Genomic DNA, 22,432 nt, shown 5'->3' with positions numbered 1-22,432 from the left:
ATAGTCAATGGGTGAGTGAGTGTAAGTGTGAACCACCAGGTGGTTTACATGTAGTTAGTTGACGGGGTGTATCAGGGAGATAAGATGTTTTCTAATGGTAGTTTTGAAGGTGATGAATGTGTCTGCAGTTCTAGAGTTCTCAGGTAGGGTGTTCCAGATTTTAGGGCCTTTGACACACATTGAATTTTTGTAAATATTTAGTCGGAAACGGGGAATGTCATAGAGATGTTTGTGTCTGGTGTTATGCCTGTGGGTCCTGTCACAACTATCAAGAAAGCGTTTTAGGTCAAGGTTAATATTGGAATTTAAGGTCCTGTAGATGTAGACTGCACAGTAGTAAGTGTGGATGTTCTGAACAGGTAGTAAGTTTAGATCTATGAAGAGTGGGGGGGGGGAGGGTGTTGCCAGGGATGGGATTTAGTTATTATTCTTACTGCAGCTTTTTGTTGGGTTATTATTGGCTTTAGATGTGTTGCTGCAGTTGATCCCCAAGCACAAATAGCATAGGTGAGGTATGGATAAATTAGCGAATGGTATAGTGCGAGAAGGGCAGTTTGCGGCACGTAATATCGTATCTTGGAGAGAATCGTTTTGGATACTTTTTTTTGTTATGTGTTGGATATGGGTGCTGAAATTTAGGTTGTTGTCGAGGTATAGACCTAGGAATTTGCCCTCATTATGTCTGGCAATTAGAGTGTCGTCGATCTTAATGTTAAGTTGTGCAACACCTGCTCTGCTACCAAACATAATGCAGTAGGTTTTGTCAGTGTTAAGTGTAAGTTTATTGGCTGTCATCCAAGTCAGAATTTTGAGCAGCTCCTCATTGACAATGGTGTTGAGGGTGGCAAGATTAGGGTGGGAGATGATGTAAGTCATGTCGTCAGCAAAGAGAATGGGTTTCAGGTGTTGGGATACATTTGGAAGATCATTAATGTAAATGAGGAAGAGCAGGGGACCAAGGACACTTCCCTGTGGAACTACAGTATCAAGTGGCCGTGTTGATGAGGCTGTGTCATTAATGGTGACATACTGATACCTATTAGTAAGGTAGGATTTGAAATATGCAAGCGTATGGCCTCTTATACCATAATGGTCAAGTTTGTGGAGTAGGATGCCGTTGTCTACTGTGTCAAACGCTTTTCTTAGGTCAATAAAAATTCCTAGCAGATATTCCTTATTTTCCAATGCTGTGTAAAGCAGATCTAGCATTTTTACAATTGCATCATTAGTGCTTTTATTTTTCCTGAATCCAAATTGGCAGGGGTTGAGTATGTTTTGTGCCGTTATAAATGAATGTAGTCTCCTGTGCACGAGTTTCTCGAAGATTTTGGATAGCAATGATAAGTCTGATATTGGCCTATAGTTGTTTACATCTATAGGGTCACCACCTTTATGTGTCGTGGGGGTTCGTAAGGAGACAGATGGTTGAAGATAAACACACTTGTGGATGGTAACACTATATATTGTCAGACTGTGGTAAGGGAGACCCAGCCAGCCTTGTTGCCTGTTGTAGACCTATCCGTGGACTGAGGAAGTTTCAGAGGTGCTCACGCACACATGCGCATTACGTGACGTCACACAAACTAGTCCCTAGGCCTAGCAAGAGATCATGTATATAAAACATACGGCTGGTACAATGATACTCAGATAAGCTATACATATACATGTAAGAGATCAGCAACTATGCTGACAGCTCAGTCATGTTACGTATGTCGTCTCGCCATACACTACTATGCTATAGGCTGAACAGGCAGGTGGCTCTGGGCTGATTCTATACAATAACAAAGACATATATAACTTAGAACTAATGGATGGTATCATAATGGATTTTAACGTAATTGATGTAAACATAATGAGTTTTAACGTAATGAATTACGAATTATAAGAACAATTCATTGTACAATAAAGGATGGAATTGATCGATTGATCTGTATTCATGCACTCTAAGGATTCTGAGGAAGAATAAATATATTTACAAAGGTGAAAGTAATTAACAGCAAAGGCAAATCTGGCGCGCACAGATTATTACTGCTAAATTCTCAGAACTCGGAGGGAACGTGAACACAAAAAAAAATAATTCCTGAAAAACTGATCAGCTAATAACAAATCACACAGTTGAGAACTTTATTCATCTTGGACATCTAATTATACAGGCTATTTACATTTAAACCCAACTCTTCGAGAGTAAGATTTACATATGCAGAATGGTTATCATCTCTGGGAGGATAGAATTCCTTTGCAATGGCTAACACATGCGCATCATGTGACGTCACACAAACTAGTACCTAGGCCTAGCAAGAGATCATGTATATAAAACATACGGCTGGTACAATGATACTCAGATAAGCTATACATATACATGTAAGGGATCAGCAACTATGCTGACAGCTCGATTCATATTGACTTTTGCTTGCATGACTAGTTTGTGTGACGTCACGTGATGTGCATGTGTGCGTGAGTACCTCTGAAACTTCCTCAGTCCACGGATAGGTCTACAACAGGCAACAAGGCAGGCTGGGCCTCCCTTACGACAGTCTGACAATATATAGTGTTACCATCAACAAGTGTGTTTATCTTCAACCATCTATCTCCTTACGAACCCCCACGACATATGTATTGGTGTAACCCTTGCTGTTTTGAGTAGTGTCGGGAAAGTGCTAGTTTTTAGTGACTTGTTAAAAAGTAATGTAATAGCATGCGAAAGGACATGGGCCGCTCGCTTGTACAATAATGCTGGGACATGAGACAGATTCCCTGAGTTATTTTTGAGTGACTTTATAATCGCGGTGACTTCCGTGGGCTCAGTTGGTACAAGATAGAGGGAATTTGGAAAATTCCCATCTAGGTAGTCCCCGGCACGGGAGGTATAAATACAACTTTTACATATAAGGTTACATCCAGCAAAGCTTGTGGATGAGTACAGGAATTATCAAGAATGAAGAAAGCCTTGAATGCAAGGTTCTTGCTGTGCAGGTAAAACTTGACTTCAGGAATAAAGTGATGCTTAAACCAGTCAAAAAGTATTTCCTCTGTCATCCATGCCGACTGGTTTGACCTCCAAATTACTGGTAAGGTGTTTTTATCTACACCTTTCAAAGCACAAGGATTCTCAGAGCGGTAAATAACCATGGGCTTACACTTGAAATCACCTGATGCAAGGTGCAAGGAGCAAGGCTCAGCGATCTTTTGCTGTCTTGAAGCCCGGTGCACTTTTCTCTTGCTGACTGATACAAGTTCGTGTTGGCATTTTCTTCCAAAAAACACTTGTCTCATTAGCATTAAACATGTGATGTGGCTCATAGCTACTCTCAGAAATAATTTCCTGCAATTCAGCAGGGAAATTACTTGCTGTTGTATGATCAACTGAAGCACTTTCACCAGAAAACTAAATATTGTGTAACTTATTATGCAAATTAAAAGTTTTGGAACCAACCTGTGCTAAACTACACTTGTTTTCAGGCCTTCCTTCCTTATCACACACTGCCTTAAGCAACTGTAAGGCCTTTTCCCTAATTAGGTTGAAATTAAGTGGTGCACCTTTCTTCGTATTTTGTTCGATCCCTTCAAGTAACAAGTTTTCTGTTTTATTTACTTGTTGTGATCTACATGTCATTCTTTTCATGAGATGACATCTTGGGTTATTCATTACACAAGCTTGTATATTCACCTCGTTCTTTCTAATTGCACGAACTGATGCTTCATTAAGGTCATAGGCCCTCACTATATCCACCACACATGAGCCACTCTTAAGCTTATCTAATATCTCGATTATCTTTGTAATTCCTAGACTTACACGCTTCAACCTTTTCTTGCTACTTTCAGAAACACTTGTATGCCTACTAGGTGCTATGATTGCTTGGCAGATTTAAGTTATAGCAATTAAAATAAGTATCTAGACAAACATAGCGAGCTGCCAGAAGAGCGTCCTACACGCATACGAGCCGAAATGAAGGCTGAGGGGGTGGTGAGGGTGGCGGGATTGGCAGTAGGTTTCCCCTCCCATGGGCTCAAAATTTTTTCCTCTCCCGCAAACTGAACCGTGTTAAATTAATTTTATGAAGTGTTAAATAATATTGTGCTGCAAATTCTTCAATTGTGCTATACCTGACTCATGCCAAATAAACTCATGCTAAATGACGGTCTACTGTAATTAGAAATTTAATATATACCACAAAAATCCTTCTTTTTAGGTCATAAAAATGAAGCTTACCTTCACACCATCAGAAAACCCATCTCTGACTGCAATCAACAATGGAGAGCAGCGATTCTTTCTGCTACCTTCTGGATTTGCACCAGCTTCCAACAATATCTGCATTAAAAAAAAAAATTAAACATATACACACACACACACATACATATATTTATATTTTCCCAACATGCTGGCCATCTCCCACCAAGACAGTATGACTCAAAAAAAAAAAGACACACTTTCACCATCATTCTCACAATCTCTGTCTTTGCAGAGGCACACAGATATGACAGTTCATATGTCATTCCAAACAACAAATATTGCAAGCCCCTCCTTTAAAGTGCAGGCCTTGTACTTCCTACCTCCAGGACTCAAGTCCAGCTAACTGGTTTCCCTGAATCCCTCACAAAATATTACCTTGCTCACATTCCAACAACTCATCAAATCCCAAAAACCATTTGTCTCCATTCACTCCTATTTAACACGCTCACACATACCTGCTGGATTTAACCCTTTCACTGTTTCGGCCATATATATGTCTTACGAGCCAATGTTTCTGATGTATTAATATGCGTAAATTCTAATGGCTTCAAATCAAGCGGGAGAAAGCTGATAGGCCCATATGTGAGAGAATGGGTCTCCATGGTCAGTGTGCGCACTCTAAAAAAGATCGGAGAGCCAGTGGTGCATTGTAGAAATGCCATTTCAGTATTCCTTGTTCAGCATGCCTAGCAGTAAGAAATATCTGACTCCCCAGTGACTCTGGGCCTCTTCTCTTCCCAAGTGATAGATCTAACACAGATGGAAGTGTCAGTAAAGATGAATTTCATGGTTTTGAGGAGTTTGTGACCGAAAGCAATGCCCTCTGGGCCTCTTCTCTTCCCAAGTGATAGATCTAACACAGATGGAAGTGTCAGTGAAGATGAATTTCATGGTTTTGAGAAGTTTGTGACCGAAAGCAATGCCCAGGATACCAGAAGAAAGAAAGAAAGAAAGAAAGAAAGAGAAAGAAGGAAAAAGAAAAAGAAAGGAGAAAGAGAAAAGAGAAAGAGAAAGGAGGAAAAAGAAAGAGAAAGGAGAACAAAAAAGTATGAGAAAGAGAAAGAAAAAGAAAGACAAATAGAAAGAAAAAGAAAGAGAAAGGAGAAAGGAGGAGAAAGAAACAGAAAGAAAGAGAAAGAAGAAGAAATAAGAAGAAAGGAGAAAGAAAGATAGATAATTAGGCAGGAAGGATGGAAGGGAAGCAAGCATCAGACTCCATTGTGTTGACAGGTGGTAGGGAGAGTGAATAATGATATATCATATCATTTTGACAGCTGCCAGACCCTGACTCAGGACATTTAGAAGCCCCCCCCACACACACACACAACCTGAAGATAATAGCAGTTCTGTGAAAGTGTCCAGTGACTATATATGTTTATATATATTACAGTAACCAGAAGGGAGGAAGGAAGGAAAGAATGAAGAAAGAAATAATGAAAAAAGAAAGAAAAAAAGAAAGAAAGGTAGGTAGGTAGGTAGGAAGGAATGATGACACAGGACCATTTACCTAGGATAACTACTTAACACAACTGTCTGCTACTACTTTGAAGAAAACTGCTCGGATGAGGTGTTTTGTCTGTGCACATACAAAAAAAATGCCCACAAAAATGCAGACACTCATTTTATGTGTGAGGAGTGTAAAACACCATTGTGTATGACACCATGTTTCAAAGAGTTCCACAAGCTGCAGAACTTCTAGGAGCATGCCCAGTGATTGTACATTTGTATATGTGTTATAGAACAATACGTAGTAATAAAAAAAAAATTGTATTGTTTATGTAAACAAGCTCTGTAAACAATATATTGATAATTACGTTTGTGCACTTATTGTGTTGTATACAATGAGTGTATATATGTACATTGCACCTTATTTTGGTCTCACAGGCCACATAAGTTACCTGAAAAAATAAAGTAGTGGAAAATGCAAGAAACCTTGAATGGGAGCATAAAAAAGTTAACCGGGCGAGAGGCATTTGCCGCTGTTGCCATATGTGGCTCATTTTCTGTCAACTTTACATCTCTATATCTCAGTAAGTAATGATCACAAAAAGAAAAAATTAGGCTTAAAACAATCAGCAAAATAATCCTAACATTTTGGTAAGAAAAAACATTTTTTTTATTTTTTCGAATATTTTTCAACATAGAATGACAGTTTCAGAAATGGGCTTGCAACAGTGAGATTTGGCACTTTGAAATTACAATACAACCATAAATAACTTTGAAATTTGGCCTCTGGACCCTTTGAGGGTCCAGAGGCCAAATTTCAAAGTGCACACCAGGGTCAAAGAAGTTTAACCCTTTGACTGTTTTCGACATATAAATACGTCTTACGAGCCAATGTTTCTGACGTATATATACTCAATAATTCTAGCGGCTTCAAATCAAGTGGGAGAAAGCTGGTAGGCCCACATGTGAGAGAATGGGTCTGTGTGGTCAGTGTGCACCACATAAAAAAAATCCTGCAGCACACATTGCATAATGAGAAAAAAAAAACTCTGATCGTTTTTTTGGAATAAAACGCCGACTTTGAGGTGTATTTTCGTATAGTATTTATCGTTGTATTCGCGTTTTCATGGTCTTAGTTGATAAAATGGAAAACATATTACAGAAATAGAGATGATTTTCATTACTTTTACGATGAAAACGACCTTGAAACTGAGCTCAAAGTAGCGGAAATGTTCGATTTTTACCAATGTTCAAGAGTAAATAAATCACACCACACGTCCAATACACGTCAACTGGGGAGTCTAATATTCTTTCACTAGTGTACTGATATTATTTATACCATTTTTACAATAATGCAGTCGTCTGCATAACAGTAAATTTTGTATTTTTTTGTATGAATAAAAAATCAAAATAGAAAGCAATAATAATATAAGAGGGGCCTAGAGATGTGACTAATGAACAGAGCATATGTTATTTTAGTGCCACGAATGTCTACCTTGTTTATTCTGGACCCTATTTTGAAATTGGCATTTTTTTTATTTTGTGTGAAATTGGCCAAATTGCCAATTTCTGACCACCATATTGGGTAGTCCAAATTAGTAAATGGGAGGTTTCTTGTGCTCAGCTGATAGATAAAATGGAGTTCTAAAGAAATAGCTATGAGTTTGGTCAACTGGAACAATGGAATTGGCTGAAAATTGGGCTCAAAGTCGGCGAAATCGCCGATACGCACATGTCGCCGAGACCGCTAACTTCGCGGGAGCATAATTCCACGAGTTTTCGACCAAATTTCGAACTTTTGGTGTCATTACCATCGGGAAAAGATTCTCTATCATTTCATAAGAAAAAATAATTTTTTTTTTTCAAAAATTGAGCGACATAGAATGACAGTTTCAGAGAGGGGCCTGAAACAGTCAAAGGGTTAAAAAAAAAAATTTTTATTTTTTCTTATGAAATGGTAGAGAATCTTTTTCTGAAGGTAATAAAACAAAAAGTAGGAAATTTGATGGAAAACTGACAAAATTATGCTCTCACAAATTTTGATGTGTCAGCGATATTTACGAATCGGCGATTTTATCGACTTTGACTCCCATTTTAGGCCAATTACATTATTCCAGTCAACCAAATTCTTAGCTATTTCACTAGCATTACTGCTATTCTATCGAGTGAGCACAAGAAATCGCCAAGTCAACTTTTTGAACTACAAAATAAAGTGATCGGAATTTGGTAATTTGGCCAATTTAACACAAAGTTCAAAATATTCCAATTTCAAAATAGGGTCCAGAATAAACAATGTAGGTATTCCTGGCACTAAACTAACATTTCCTCTGTTCATTAGTTATATTTTGAGGCTTTACAAATAAATTCCAGTTTGATTTTTTATTTACATAATGAATTTTTATTCAAACCAAAAAATAGAAGAATTACTGTTATGCAATATTGTAATAATTGTATAAATATCATCACCACATTTGTGAATGTATATTAGACCCACCAGCTGGCATGTATCAGATATGTGAAGTTGTTTGTTTACTCTTGAACATCGGCAAAAATTTAATATTTCCGCTACTTTGAGCTAAGTTTCAAGCCATTTCCAGTGTGAAAACCAATCAAAATCATCTCTATTTCTGTAAAATGTCTTCCATTCTATCAAATGAGACAAAGAAATCGCATATACAACTATAAAAAACATGAAAAAATACTGCAAAGTCGCTGTTTTAATCGAAAATCACAGTCTCAGTTTTTTTTCTCTCATTATACACTGCGTGCTGCAGGATTTGTTTTATGTGGTGCACATATACCACATAGATGTATTCTCTCATATCTAGGCCCAAATTTACCACTCACAGCTTATCAAAGTGAGCTGAGCTCATGGCGTAGATCTATGGTTTGGACCCTGAACGTAAAGCCGTAGATCTACGGCATGGACCCTGAAAGGGTTATATCTGACAGAGAATGTCTGGAAACTCATTAAGTACAAGCTTCTTTGTTTATGATGGCATCTAAAGGTAGTTGTTAGAAACGATTAAACTCAGTGAACACGGTATGTCGACGGTAATAATATGGCTCTGGGCAGCATTAAATATCGAGTAGCTATGTAGGTAGGTGTAGGTATGTAGCCCAGGCGGACTACATACCTACATTATTATTATAACTTATAATTATACTTAAGTGTACTTACACACTGTGCTGGCATGCAGGTACACATTAAAATCACTAAGAGTGTCTTATTAGTCTTTGAAGATGCCATATTAATAATGATAATAATATCGCTCAGTGATAATCACTCTGAAACAGAATATTGTATAAAATGTTAATATAGACATTTTTGCTTAATCCATCTAAATACACCCCACAGTAGAATAGATTAACATAATTATGAGATGTGGTAGCCAGGCGACTTGTAGGGCTTGTGGTAGCCAGGCGACTTGTAGGGCTTGTGGTAGCCAGGCGACTTGTAGGACTTGTGATAGCCAGGCAAATTGTAGGACTTGGGGTAGCCAGGTGACTTGTAGTCCAACATCAGAGACAATGTGTACACTATAATGTTCCAGGGGATAACTAGAAAATTATTCTTTTCGTATACCTTCAATCAGGGCATGATTTCTTCTTGAAGATGGTGTTATATGAGAATGAGTGGGGTAGTTTTTTTTGGGCTGGAATGGATTAATGGCATTTAAATTAATTTCAATGAGGAAAATTGATTTGATATACGATAAAATTGAGTTACAAGCTCAGTCATGGAATGAATTAAACAACTCGTAAGTCACGGTACCCCTGTATTAGGTTAACTCTGCCCAAAATGCCTCAGCATGATAGTGGCTTTCTTTGTACCAATTAAATTATGAAATGTAAACACACACTGTAACCTTAGCAAAAAAATAAAATTTTATTTTATTTTTTTTTATAATGAAAAGCTATGAGCACACTGAGAGACAACGCAATAAGTGTCAGGGGCCCAAGACTGTTCAACTGCCTCCCAGCATACCTAAGGGGGATTACCAAAAGACCCATGGCTGTCTTCAAAAAGGCACTGGACAGGCACCTAAAGTCAGTACCTGACCAGACGGGCTGTGGTTCATACGTCAGTTTGCATGTGGCCAGCAGCAACAGCCTGGTTAATCAGACCCTGATCCACCACAAGGCCTGGTCTCAGACCGGGCCACGGGGATGTTGACCCCTGAAACTCTCTCCAGGTATACTCCAGGTATCAAAATACATAAATTTGGAAGCTTGCAAATTTATGGGTCACTGTACATAAGCATCCATATGGGGGCTCATGGCTTCGTTGGTAGCATCCTCAGCTCACACACTGAGGGACCAGGATCATTCCTCACACTTGCTGCCAGTGTTCACGTAGCAATAAGTAGGTACTTGAGTGCTAGCTGACTGTTGTGGCTGCATCTGGCAGAGAAGATTCAAGGACCCCAGTGGAAATAAGCTTCTCATATGATGCACTGACTTTACTGAGTTATCATGAGTGGCAAACTCTCTGGATTAAAAATCTAAACATAATCTTATCTTATTTGTAATATTTAACTGCCATCTTACATATATGAGAAAGATTTAGCACTTAGTTCTGATTATAATAATAAAGAGACAGAAAGAAAAGGCCAGTAATTCTACCTGGGTGCAAAACATTAACAGGCTTCCATTCCACACTTAATAACAAAACAATAATGTTGTACCTCCATGGGTGATTGCTGTTTACCAACCTACTTTTGTCTAGTTATACATTAGGAACCATTTGTCTGACCATAATGTTATAGATTCTCTGAGTTTAAGGACACAACTAAGGCCCAGTACAGCAGTATCTACAAGTTGTAACATTACATGCATCAATATATAGTACAGTGATACCTTGGGATACAAACTTTAACAATTATGTAAGTGTATTTTTGTAAGTGCTTTTGTAAGTGTATATTTGGGGGTCTGAAACAGAATTATCTAATTTACATTATTCCTTATGGGAACAAATTCGTTTGGTACTTGAACAGATCAGCACTTGAACAGCCTTCTGCTACGAATTAGGTTCATATCCTGAGGTACCACTGTATTTGAAAATATACATGTAAACACAGACCTTCATTATCTCTAACTTTTTCTGACATGTTGCAACAAAGATGGGAGTTTGTCCTTTCACATCTTCCAGCTCTATGTCTGCACCTGCTGACACAAGCACTTCTACACATTCAGGGTTTCCTCCTGTTCACATGAAAAAACAAAGTTAATACTCCTAGAGAACACGGTCTAGTCTACTATTCTCAGACTTCACTGAGATGCAGTATACAAATCATATCTATACATAGTTTATTACCCAATATCTTTATACTGTAGTACAAAGTTTGTGACCAATCCAACAGTTGGTCACAAACTTAAAATTTTCTACCTTCCAAACTGCAGCATTTATATCTAATTTAGAACGCAGGCACTGTATGCTCCACCTCAAGGATTCAAGCACAGCTCGCTGGTTTCCCTGAATTCCTTCATATATGCTACCCTGCTCACACTCAAACACTGCATCAGGACATGAAAACCACTAGTCTACACTCAATTTGATCTATAGCATTTACACAAGCCTGTTGGATGTTCAAGCCCCTAGCACTCAAAACCTCCTCTATCCCATCCCTCCAACCCTACCTGGGAGGACACCTACTACCCTTCTTTTCTTCCATCCCTGATTTATACCCTCTTAACCATCCTATTCTGCTCCATCCTCTGTAAATGCCAAAACCACCTCAACAAACCTTTCTCAGCTTCCTTGTCTCCTGAATATGCATCTAAAGCTGACCTTCTCAATTATGACTTCCTCATTATTATTAATGACTAAGCTTCACCTTAACATGTAATACTCAGTGCCACTTGGCAATGACTGTCAGGTCATCCTGACAGTTATGAAATATAAACACATTGTAACCTTTGCAAAGAAATAAACTTTTGTTTCGTCATCACCTCTTGATTGATTATTCCATTTATTAGAAAGCAGCCAACTTCAATTTAGACACCCTCAAGGCCTTGGTATGCTTACTGTTTCCAGCCTCCTCTCTGACAGTCCCATCTTCAATATTTTCTCTATACAATGGACCCCTGGTTTGCGTTATTAATCCGTTCCTGAGAGCTCATCGTAAACCAAAATTACGTATCACAAACCGAATCAATTTTCCCCATAAGAAATAACGGAAATCAAATTAATCCATGCAAGACGCCCAAAAGTATGAAAAAAAAAAAATTTACCACATGAAATATTAATTTTAATACACACAAACTGACACTTACCTTTATTGAAGATCTGGTGATGATTGATGAGATGGGAGGAGGGGAGTGTTGGTGTTAGTGTTTAGAAGGGGAATCCCCTTCCATTACGACTTGAGGTAGCAAGTCCTTTTCCGGGGTTACTTCTCTACTTCTTTTAATGCCACTAGGACCAGCTTGAGAGTCACTGGACTTCTGTCGCACAACATATTTGTCCATAGAGGCCTGTACCTCTCGTTCCTTTATGACTTTCCTAAAGTGGTTCACAACATTGTCATTGTACAGGTTGCCAACACGGCTTGCAACAGCTGTCTGAGGGTGATTTTCATCAAAAAAGGTTTGCACTTCAAGCCACATTGCACACATTTCCTTAATCTTTGAAGTAGGAAACTTCCTCAGTTTCTCTATCCCCTCCTCCGAAGCAGTTTCCTCAGGTCTGGCCTCTTGCTGTTGAAGATGATCTAGCAGCTCATCAGTGGTTAGTTTGTCATTGTCCTCCTCCACCAACTCTTCCACATCCTCCCCACTAACCTCCAGCCCCAAGGACTTCCCCAATGCCACAATGGATTCCTCAACTGGCATACACTTCTCAGGGTTAGTCTCAAATCTTTCAAAATCCTTTTGTCTAAACATTCTGGCCACAGTTTTTTCCAAACAGAGTTCAAGGTCCTCTTAGTCACTCCCTCCCTCGCCTTACCTATAGGGTTTATACAATTGAGGATATTAAAGTGATCCTTCCAAAACTCTTTTAGAGTCAATCGAGTGTCTGTGGTCACTTCAAAGCACTTTTGAAACATAACTTTTGTGTACAGTTTCTTGAAGTTGGAAATGACCTGCTGGTCCATGGGCTGCAGGAGAGGAGTGGTATTAGGAGGCAAAAACTTGACCTTAATGAAGCTCATGTCCATAGAAAGTCGCTCTGCCAAGTCTGAAGGATGACCAGGGGCACTGTCTAATACCAGGAGGCACTTAAGGTTTAATTTCTTTTCAATTAGGTAATTTTTCACAGTGGGGGCAAATGCATGGTGTAACCAGTCATACAAAAAGTCCCTAGTGACCCATGCCTTACTGTTTGCCCTCCACAGCACACACAAATTAGCCTGTTTTTCATTTATCCACACCAATAACAGTCTCTCAACATCTTCTAACACTTGCGGTTGCTGTTTCATAATCACAGTTGCACCTTTTGCAAGAACAGCTTCCCTGATTGCCATTTTCCTGGCCACTATAGTAGCGATGGTTGATTGGGGTTTCGTATACAACCTGGCCAGCACCGACACACGCACTCCACTCTCGTGCTTTTCAATTATTTCTTTCTTCATTTCAATAGTCATTAGCACCCTTTTTCTCGAAGGGTTGGCACTAGAAGCTTTCTTGGGGCCCATGGTGACTTATTTTGCAGAAACAAGCACCAAAAACACTGTGATAATATGGAATGTACCGAATGTATGCTTAGATGCTAGCATACTGGCTGGCTCGCTTGTAAACACTGGCACGCATGGGGCAGTTCAGGCCACATGTGGATGCGTCTCGGACGAATCGCGTATACCGGGTTTTTTAACACGAACTGAGGCAAAATTTTTGCGTTAAAATGTATCGTATACCGGATTTAACGTATACCGATGCCTTCATATACCGGGGGTCCACTGTATTTTCTTAAATAACATAAATTAGCTGCCTCAAATGACTCTCCATTCTTTCTGCTGATGTCCTGTCCTCAACATTTCCAACTTTCCCTCTTTACCATCTCTTTTGTCTCTGCTGTGGAGTACTAAATGACTCTTATAGTTTACCTTTTCCATGAATATAATACAATTATAAAAAAAAATTCACCCTAACACTGTTATATGTTTTGTACTACCTCATTATTATAAATCTAATTAATCACTTCAGTTACCTAACTTTTATATCAGTATGCAATAAGGTACATTAACCCTTAAACGGTCCAAACAGATCGACGTTCAAATTCGTAGTGCTACAAAAGTAGATCTACTTTTTTTTACATATTTTCAAATATAACAAAAAAAAAATGTAGATAAAAGTTTTTTACACGTTTTCACATATAAAACAAAAAAAAAAGATCTACATTTTTTTTCATACTTTCAGATGTTGAAAAAACGTATAATTACGTTTGGACCATTTAAGGGTTAAAATGTACTGCTCCATAACCTGTGCCAATATACAGTAAGAATTAGGCTTAGTCTGCCTGAAATGCCTAGGCATGCTAGTGGCCTTCTTTGTAATTAATATTTTAGAATATGTAAACCACACATTATAAGCTTTGCAAGGAAATAAACATTTTCATTTTCATTTAATCTTCATTTTCAACATCTAACAAACCAGCATTTTCCCAGTGCTCCATCTCTTTTAACATTATCCATGCTATTGTATTTTGAGCGCCTTTCTACCAACTGGGTTTAAAATACAGTGGAACCTTGGTATACGACCAGCTCCCTACTCTAACAAAGCACTCGACCAAACAAATACGACCTGCCAGAACTTTGCTTACTGTAAACTATTTCGTGTTTCTTTGCATTTTTTTTTTATATTATTTGCATAAACAAGTCACCATGGGGACTACGACGATTAGTGATAACAGCCAACCAAACAGAAAATTGGCTGGGAAGAACTTGTTCGATACTCAAACAAAGCGGCACTCGAACAGCCTTCTGGAATGAATTAAGGGGAAGCGTCACGAGCGGTGTTCCACAGGGGTCAGTGTTGGGCCCCCTGCTGTTCACAATATATACATAAACGACATAGATGAGGGCATAAAGAGCGACATCAGCAAGTTTGCCGATGACACCAAAATACTGTAGGCCGTCGAATTCATTCTGACGAGGACATTAGAGCACTCCAGGAAGATTTGAATAGACTGATGCAGTGGTCGGAGAGGTGGCAGATGCAATTTAATATAGACAAATGCAAAGTTCTAAATGTTGGACAGGACAATAACCATGCCACATATAAACTAAATAATGTAGATCTTAATATTACGGATTGCGAAAAAGATTTAGGAGTTCTGGTTAGCAGTAATTTGAAACCAAGACAACAGTGCATAAGTGTTCGCAATAAAGCTAATAGAATCCTTGGCTTCATATCAAGAAGCATAAATAATAGGAGTCCTCAGGTTGTTCTTCAACTCTATACATCCTTGGTTAGGCCTCATTTAGATTATGCTGCACAGTTTTGGTCACCGTATTACAGAATGGATATAAATGCTCTGGAAAATGTACAAAGGAGGATGACAAAGTTGATCCCATGTATCAGAAACCTTCCCTATGAGGATAGACTAAGGGCCCTGAATCTGCACTCTCTAGAAAGACGTAGAATTAGGGGGGATATGATTGAGGTGTATAAATGGAAGACAGGAATAAATAAAGGGGATGTAAATAGTGTGCTGAAAGTATCTAGCCTAGACATGACTCGCAGCAATGGTTTTAAGTTAGAAAAATTCAGATTCAGGAAGGATATAGGAAAGTACTGGTTTGGTAATAGAGTTGTGGATGAGCGGAACAAACTCCCAAGTACAGTCCTAGAGGCCAGAATGTTGTGTAGCTTTAAAAATAGGTTGGATAAATACATGAGTGGGTGTGGGTGGGTGTGAGTTGGACCTGATTAGCTTGTGCTACCAGGACGGTTGCCGTGTTCCTCCCTTAAGTCAAGGTGACCTGACCTGACTAGGTTGGGTGCATTGGCTTAAGCCGGTAGGAGACTTGGACCTGCCTCGCATGGGCCAGTAGGCCTGCTGCAGTGTTCCTTCGTTCTTATGTTCTTACCGAGGTTACAATGTATCTTATTATTTTATTTAATAAAAAAATTATAAACTTTGCAGTTAATTTAAATAAAGTATTGAGTAAAATTTATATACAGCACAATTGCACATCTGGCATGATGATATTTTGTATTCTTAATATTTTGCTACTGAAATCTGAAAGGCTGTGATATCACAGAAATTGTCAGAGTTGTTTATGCCATAAAGTTTGGAGAGAGAGCATTTCATGTGAAACTGGTCTTAGGCACATGACAGGAAAATTTCCTCTGCACCTACAGTGACGTTATTGTTTTAATGAAAGATCCTAGCTTGGATCTTTGGTATACTGTACACAGCCTTCCATGCTGCCAGTTGTCTCATGACTGCATATTATACCATACCTTCTCCAGTGTTCACCACTTCATTTTCAATCTTTTTATCAATCCATTTTGCCTGTCAATATTAATCATGGCATAAAAAATGGAATACTAGTGACAATGAAGTTGCCAAGAAAAATTTTAAGTGTGACACTATGTCTATTATGAAATAACTGTAAGTGATAGAGATGCTATGGTCACGGAAGCAGCACGTGTGTTCAGTGTTAGAGAATCAACTAACTGTTCAATTCAAGACAATGAGATGAAGATAAGAGCATGTGTCATGAGTAACCCTGACTGTGGCCTGGTGAAAATAATATCAAGAGGACAATATGGTTGAATAAGACTTTAAAGTTACTAAATGTGTGGAGTGAGCAGAAAACAACCAAAAATGCTCCACTTAATGCCCTTATGATAAGGGTGTGTGCCACTTGTATTATAAAACAGTGTGTGAGCAGGATGACAAGCCTGTACAAGAGTATTTGTGCTCCTGCTTACACAGGATGGCAAGCCTGTGTGAGCAGGATGATTTACCAATTTTAAAGTGCAGGATATTCCTGCCCACCTGGAGGTCATTTTTAATGAGGGTATCTATGAGCCTAAGCAAGTGTGTAATGCTGATGAGACCGGATTACATTTCAGTAAAATGCCATCTTCAAGGTAACAATTTATTTCTTTATCTTGCTTCTTTGCAGTAATGCATTATGTGATTTTAAGTGCCAGCTAATTCTAATTTACTGCTCCCATAATCCTTGTGTTTTAAAAGATAAAGACTAAACTACTTTGCCTGTTTGGCAGTCTAACATAAGAGCATATGTATATGAATGAGGTCTTGTTTGTCTACTGGTTCAAGTACTAATTTATTCCTTTCTTCAAGATGTACCTGGCAAAAAAGAACCTTTCATGCAAGGTTTTCCTTACTCTTGATACAGTAGCCATCCTCAAGTCTTGCAGTCTATGGACCCAAATAATAAAGTTTGGTTGTACCACCAAATATGGCATCCTCGAAACAATCACTGGATCAAGGAGTGATTAAGAAATTTAAGGGCCCCTGCATATGGAAGGTGGTGCAGAAAATCCTCCACAATCCCTTAGGTTTGTCAGGACAGTCAGTGTTTAACAATTTAGCTGAACTGTGCCAAAATTATCAAAAGGGTACTACACTGTATATGATAGAAGCAATAACTTATATAGTACAGTGGTACCTCGGTACACGTCCTCTTTGGAATAAGTCCAACTTGGTACACGTCCTGTTTGGACGCAAAAACTTTTGCTTGGTATACAACCTATGTTTGGAATACGACTCGCATGCTAGAACTTGTATGGGTCAAAACGAGTCACAACACCATGCACTATCCTTGTTTACCTCTCTCTTGAGACAAAGCCATGACTGCCCACTAGCGTCAGTATGCCCGTTGCTACCATTCAGTGATTTTTAGTAAAAGTAAAACCTGGTGAGCTTCAACCAGGTCCAAATATGAAAAAAGAGACAGAAAAGAGAAGGGGACTTTCCTTCCAAACAATAACATTTCCTCCTCCTCCTCCTCCTCCTCCTCCTCCTCCTCCTCCTCCTCCCTTCTCAGCACTATCCTAGTAGGCACTCGACTATTTTCAGCAAAGTAAAGTGAAGTTAAATTTGCATTTATTTTATCTAATTCTTTTGCATTTATGTATGTATTTTAGTATTAAGCAATGTTTAAATTATGCATTTTAGTATTAAGCAGTGTTTAAATTATTTTATACAACCCCATCAATGTATAATATGCCAATAACAACAGGATTTTTTTTTATCGGAACGGATTAATCGTTTTCCCTATATTTCTTATGGGAAAATTCGTTTGGTATTCGTCCTGTTTGGTATCAGTTCAAGCTCCTGGAATGGATTAAGGACATATACATACCAAGGTACCACCGCATATATATTCTTCTCGCTCACTTCAACTTACCTGAAACTGCTAATCTCAGTGGAGGTGACATGTAAGGCCGAACACGATAGTTCAACCACTGAATATACTGAGGGTCTGCTGTGATCTGTCTTAAGCCTTTATCATCACCACACAAAGCAGCTAAATGAAGTCTGACATCATCATCATCATCTGCATCAACCATATGGTTCATCAAATAGGCATGTGCAGAGATCTGTAGTGGCAGTTCTACTGTATTGGCCATGCCTCCTGAAATCAAGTATGGATTGAAGAACTGGCAATTTACCCTGCTGCACATTAATTTTATTAGGAGACAGACTAAAAAAAATCTTAATATAGAGAAAATGTTTGAAGATATTAAGATTTTGACCAGCCTCTCAATGCATTAGTAAATCCTGATTTAACAGACTAGTGGGGGTTAGTGGGTGATTGTGGTGCACAAAGATAAGATCATTTTCCAGGCATTATAACAGTAGTGGCTAATTCTGTAAGCAACAAACTTTGTTTGTTGTTTCTGAACAAACTGACCCAGCACATTTTGTCCTGTAATTATAAAGTTCATTAAACTGAGATGTGTTAAATCAAGAGTTTACTAAGATATAATCTAGGTAATATCTCAATACTCTTTCTCAAAAAGAGATATGCCTTGAGATATTAACAACCCTACATAAAAAATGTTTCCAAAACAGTATATGCAGTACAATGAAATGAAAATACAGTGGTACCTCAAGTTTCAAACAGCTCCCAACTCGAACACTTATGTAAGTGTATTTTTGTAGGTGGTTTTTTAAGCATATTTTTGGGGGTCTGAAATGGACTAATCTAATTTACATTATTCCTTATGGGAACAAATTCGTTCGGTAATGGCACTTGAACAGCCTTCTGGAATGAATTATGGCCAAAACTCGAGGTACCACTGTATAATCATACATTAGCAAACTTAAAAACAGACTAACAAGGAAGGTGTGAAGGTTTTGAGAAGTATGCATTCACTTGTTAAATACAAGGAAATTTATATGAACTTAAGATGTTGATCTCCCGGTTTAACAAATACATATACAGTACTTATGTAAAAGAAGCCAAACTTTAGAACAAAGTTGGTCTTCCTGTCTGTATGAACTTTTACTCTTTGTTGGCCCTTATCTTGATACATCATACAATGGAACTGTACTATGTTTGTGCAGTGACATTCAACTTAAATTATTAATATTTTAACAGGGCAGCCAGTAAGATGCAGTGCAATCTAATGGAACAATTAAGTACATACATTTAAGTGTGGAAATATAATGGAAACTATGCTATAACTTTTTTTGTACAGTAATACAATTAAAGAGAATGAGTTTATTTTTTATCTGATAGGTCGTCATGCTGAACAATCTCGCAAAAACACAATGGTATACATACTGCATTTCTATTACCAAAAATTTTATAGCTCTATATATATTATATATTATTGTATATTCCAACTTTGTGAACTGAAATTATTGCAGTAATATTAAAACTATAAGTTTCCCAACTGTTGAAGTACACAAGAGCTGATTAGTGTTGTTTAGTTAGTTTAATATGTTTATTATGCACCCCAGACCCATCCTGTGGGTGGTAGTCAAAACATTACAGAGGTACATAATTGGTCCAGGGACTGGACTCCAAAGTTTTGATAGCTGAGCAAGTAACAACCGTAATGAACTAGATATGGTCACAATTGTGACCAAGTACAAAGGTAATGAGCTCCATGTAGAGCTGGTCACACTCATAACAGTGGTGTTCGTAGATACCAGACTACCAGTACTATGCAGTACAGTACATATATGCAACATGGCTGGAGTTTTGAGACTCTATGACCGCGGGTTCAATCCCGGCCGGGGGTATGGTTTAGTATATGCAAAATATTCAACAACCATAATAACTGCTAGTGTTAGAAGCATTTATCTGAAATGCCATAAGCGACCTTCTCTATTACTTCTTATTACTGTACTGTACCGAAAATTACACTAGTGGCGACTAGCATATTACATGATAATTATTGTTAGTTTTTGTAATTTATTTATATTTGAAGGCTGCATTTTATTTGCATTTGAAGGTTTTTGAAGCCTTGTATCTGTAGGTGAGAATTATTGAACAGAACTGAGAATCAGTAGCACACATGTACCTGATGAAGTAACTCAACCAGAAAATAATTTCCGTCATAAGGTTTTACCTTGAATGCACATATTCAGTGACTTTATTGTTTGCTAGTTTTATATTTTTTATTGTGCTGTGTATAAATTTTATGGCTGACTGTCTTATGCAGTCAAAATGCTTAGTAAATATCACAATTACTAGTGCCTGTGACATACCTCTGACCAGGTTCAAGTCCTACTCTCAACACCTGGCCTGAGGTCAAGCCTGTTAGATTAGATGGTCAACTAGGCTGTTGCTACCAGCATACCTATTTATTAGCATCACAAATATTTCATAGTACGTACAAGGGAACTAAATTCATATTCATATTTTCATCACAAAGTATATGTAAATAAGAGAGATTCTTATCCCAAATGCTAGAGCCTGAAATCTGCCTGAAATGCCTAGGCTTATTAGGCATGCTTGTGGCTTTCTTTGTAATTGTTGTTTTATAATATGTAAACCACCCATTGTAATTTTTACAGAGAAATAAACAATTCAATAAGCAACACTTGTGTTTATTCAACCAAAATACAAAATAAGTGATAAACCATAGGTTTAGAGTGCCAAGTGTGTAAAACATGGTAATGAGCCTACCTGCAGCAGCCCTGGCAGAGGTAGGAACCAGCAACATAGTTTTAAGAGTATTTTTAGCTTCATCTGGCAGTCACCAACCCGCACCTCACACAGCATCAGCTGGACACACCTGCCAGGAGTAAAAATATATAATATTGAGCCACTTGTTCACTCACTGGTTAAGATTACTGTGTATAGTTTATCACTGGATATAAATACACTGTAAATAGTGTTAATGTAATGAATAACAGTAATATTGTTGTCAGTCACCTGTCTGTTATTCTTGACACTGACGTCATCAGCCTCTCCCCTCAGTCCTCACATCCAGAAATTTTTCTCATTATAAACTAGTATGGTTATTACAAGATTTAATTATACTTGAGAACAATACCCCCCCCCCCAAAAAAAAAAAATTAGAGTTTAACATTCTCGTATATTTGTTTGCGTTGATCATTACATTAGATAGACTTCTCATTCTTCCAAGCCAGCACGAAATTTAGCATATTTCTGGAAGGAGCATTTTCACATATACATTGAAACCTGAACTGTTGCCCCTCAGTCTTTAATATTTACTTATATTTTTAATAATATGGAACCACTTTCCTTTTCCTTGCACTTCCTCTTACTACCGACCACAAGCTGAGTATGGAGTGCAGAATAAACATATTATCTCATAACGGAGATAAAACACCTCAATTACTGGGAGCGCTTGAGGTTTCTAAACCTGTATTCCCTGGAACGCAGGAGGGAGAGATACATGATTATATACACCTGGAAAATCCTAGAGGGACTAGTACCGAACTTGCACACGAAAATCACTCACTACGAAAGCAAAAGACTTGGCAGATGATGCACCATCCCCCCAATGAAAAGCAGGGGTGTCACTAGCACGTTAAGAGACCATACAATAAGTGTCAGGGGCCCGAGACTGTTCAACTGCCTCCCAGCACACATAAGGGGGATTACCAACAGACCCCTGGCAGTCTTCAAGCTGGCACTGGACAAGCACCTAAAGTCAGTTCCTGATCAGCCGGGCTGTGGCTCGTACGTTGGTTTGCGTGCAGCCAGCAGCAACAGCCTGGTTGATCAGGCGCTGATCCACCAGGAGGCCTGGTCACAGACCGGGCCGCGGGGGCGTTGACCCCCGAAACTCTCTCCAGGTAAACTCCAGGTCCAAGGCGGTATATAACTCCAGGTATTTACATGTATAGCTCCTTGTTGCGGTAAAGAGGCTTTCGGTCTGAGGAATTGGACCTTTTGGTTTTCTTCCTCCGACCGACCCTAATTACTCCAAATCCTCCCTTCCTTGCCCTCTACTCCCTTTCCCTTCCCATCCCTCCTCCTTACCCCATCCCCCTCTTCATTTCCTGCTATTAGCCTTTGGGGTCCTCCCCTCAGCAATTCTAGTTCCTAGGCTGGAGAAAGTGTGTCGTTATCCATCCCATTCCATTGAGGTCCTTGGTGGTGGTGGTAGTGTCTGCCGTGGTATCTGGATCATCTGGGAATGTCCCGATCTTCCTTCAGAGTTCTGGGGGGTGGCTTAGGGTGTCCTTCTGATGACGAGTGCATCTCTGGAGGCTGCCTGTTGGTTCCGGGAGGTAGTTCCTAAGAGAGGTATGCTTTGTGGCTGGTTTCCGGCCGCCCATTCTTTTATCCACCGAGATGTCTCGGTGAGTGTGAGGTTGCTATCCTGGATTGCTGGTTTACTGGC

General features: G+C 38.7%; 1 protein-coding gene across 2 annotated transcripts in view; it reads right to left on the bottom strand.

Annotated features, from left to right (window-relative positions):
- LOC128689242 (ankyrin repeat and SOCS box protein 1) overlaps positions 1-21,097 on the bottom strand; it is a 96,461-nt gene extending 75,364 nt beyond the window's left edge. The window contains exons 1-5 of one of the 2 annotated variants that reach the window (XR_011392159.1): positions 20,992-21,097; positions 20,743-20,851; positions 18,007-18,234; positions 10,761-10,882; positions 4,211-4,309 (exon numbers count right to left, since the gene is read on the bottom strand). Coding sequence is in view for 1 of the 2 variants with exons in the window: in XM_070086401.1 (XP_069942502.1) it covers positions 4,211-4,309; positions 10,761-10,882; positions 18,007-18,234; positions 20,743-20,779 (486 nt within the window). In the remaining variant the exon portion in view is untranslated. The remainder of the gene's footprint in view (positions 1-4,210; positions 4,310-10,760; positions 10,883-18,006; positions 18,235-20,742; positions 20,852-20,991) is intronic. The other variant, XM_070086401.1, reaches the window with a different exon arrangement.
- Between the last annotated feature and the right edge of the window lie 1,335 nt (positions 21,098-22,432).

This window comes from Cherax quadricarinatus, chromosome 18 (genome assembly GCF_038502225.1).
Source record: "Cherax quadricarinatus isolate ZL_2023a chromosome 18, ASM3850222v1, whole genome shotgun sequence".
NCBI classification, from domain to species: Eukaryota; Metazoa; Arthropoda; class Malacostraca; order Decapoda; family Parastacidae; genus Cherax; species Cherax quadricarinatus.
Note: the sequence above shows the minus strand (reverse complement) of the source record. Positions and strands in the feature narration are given on the sequence as shown.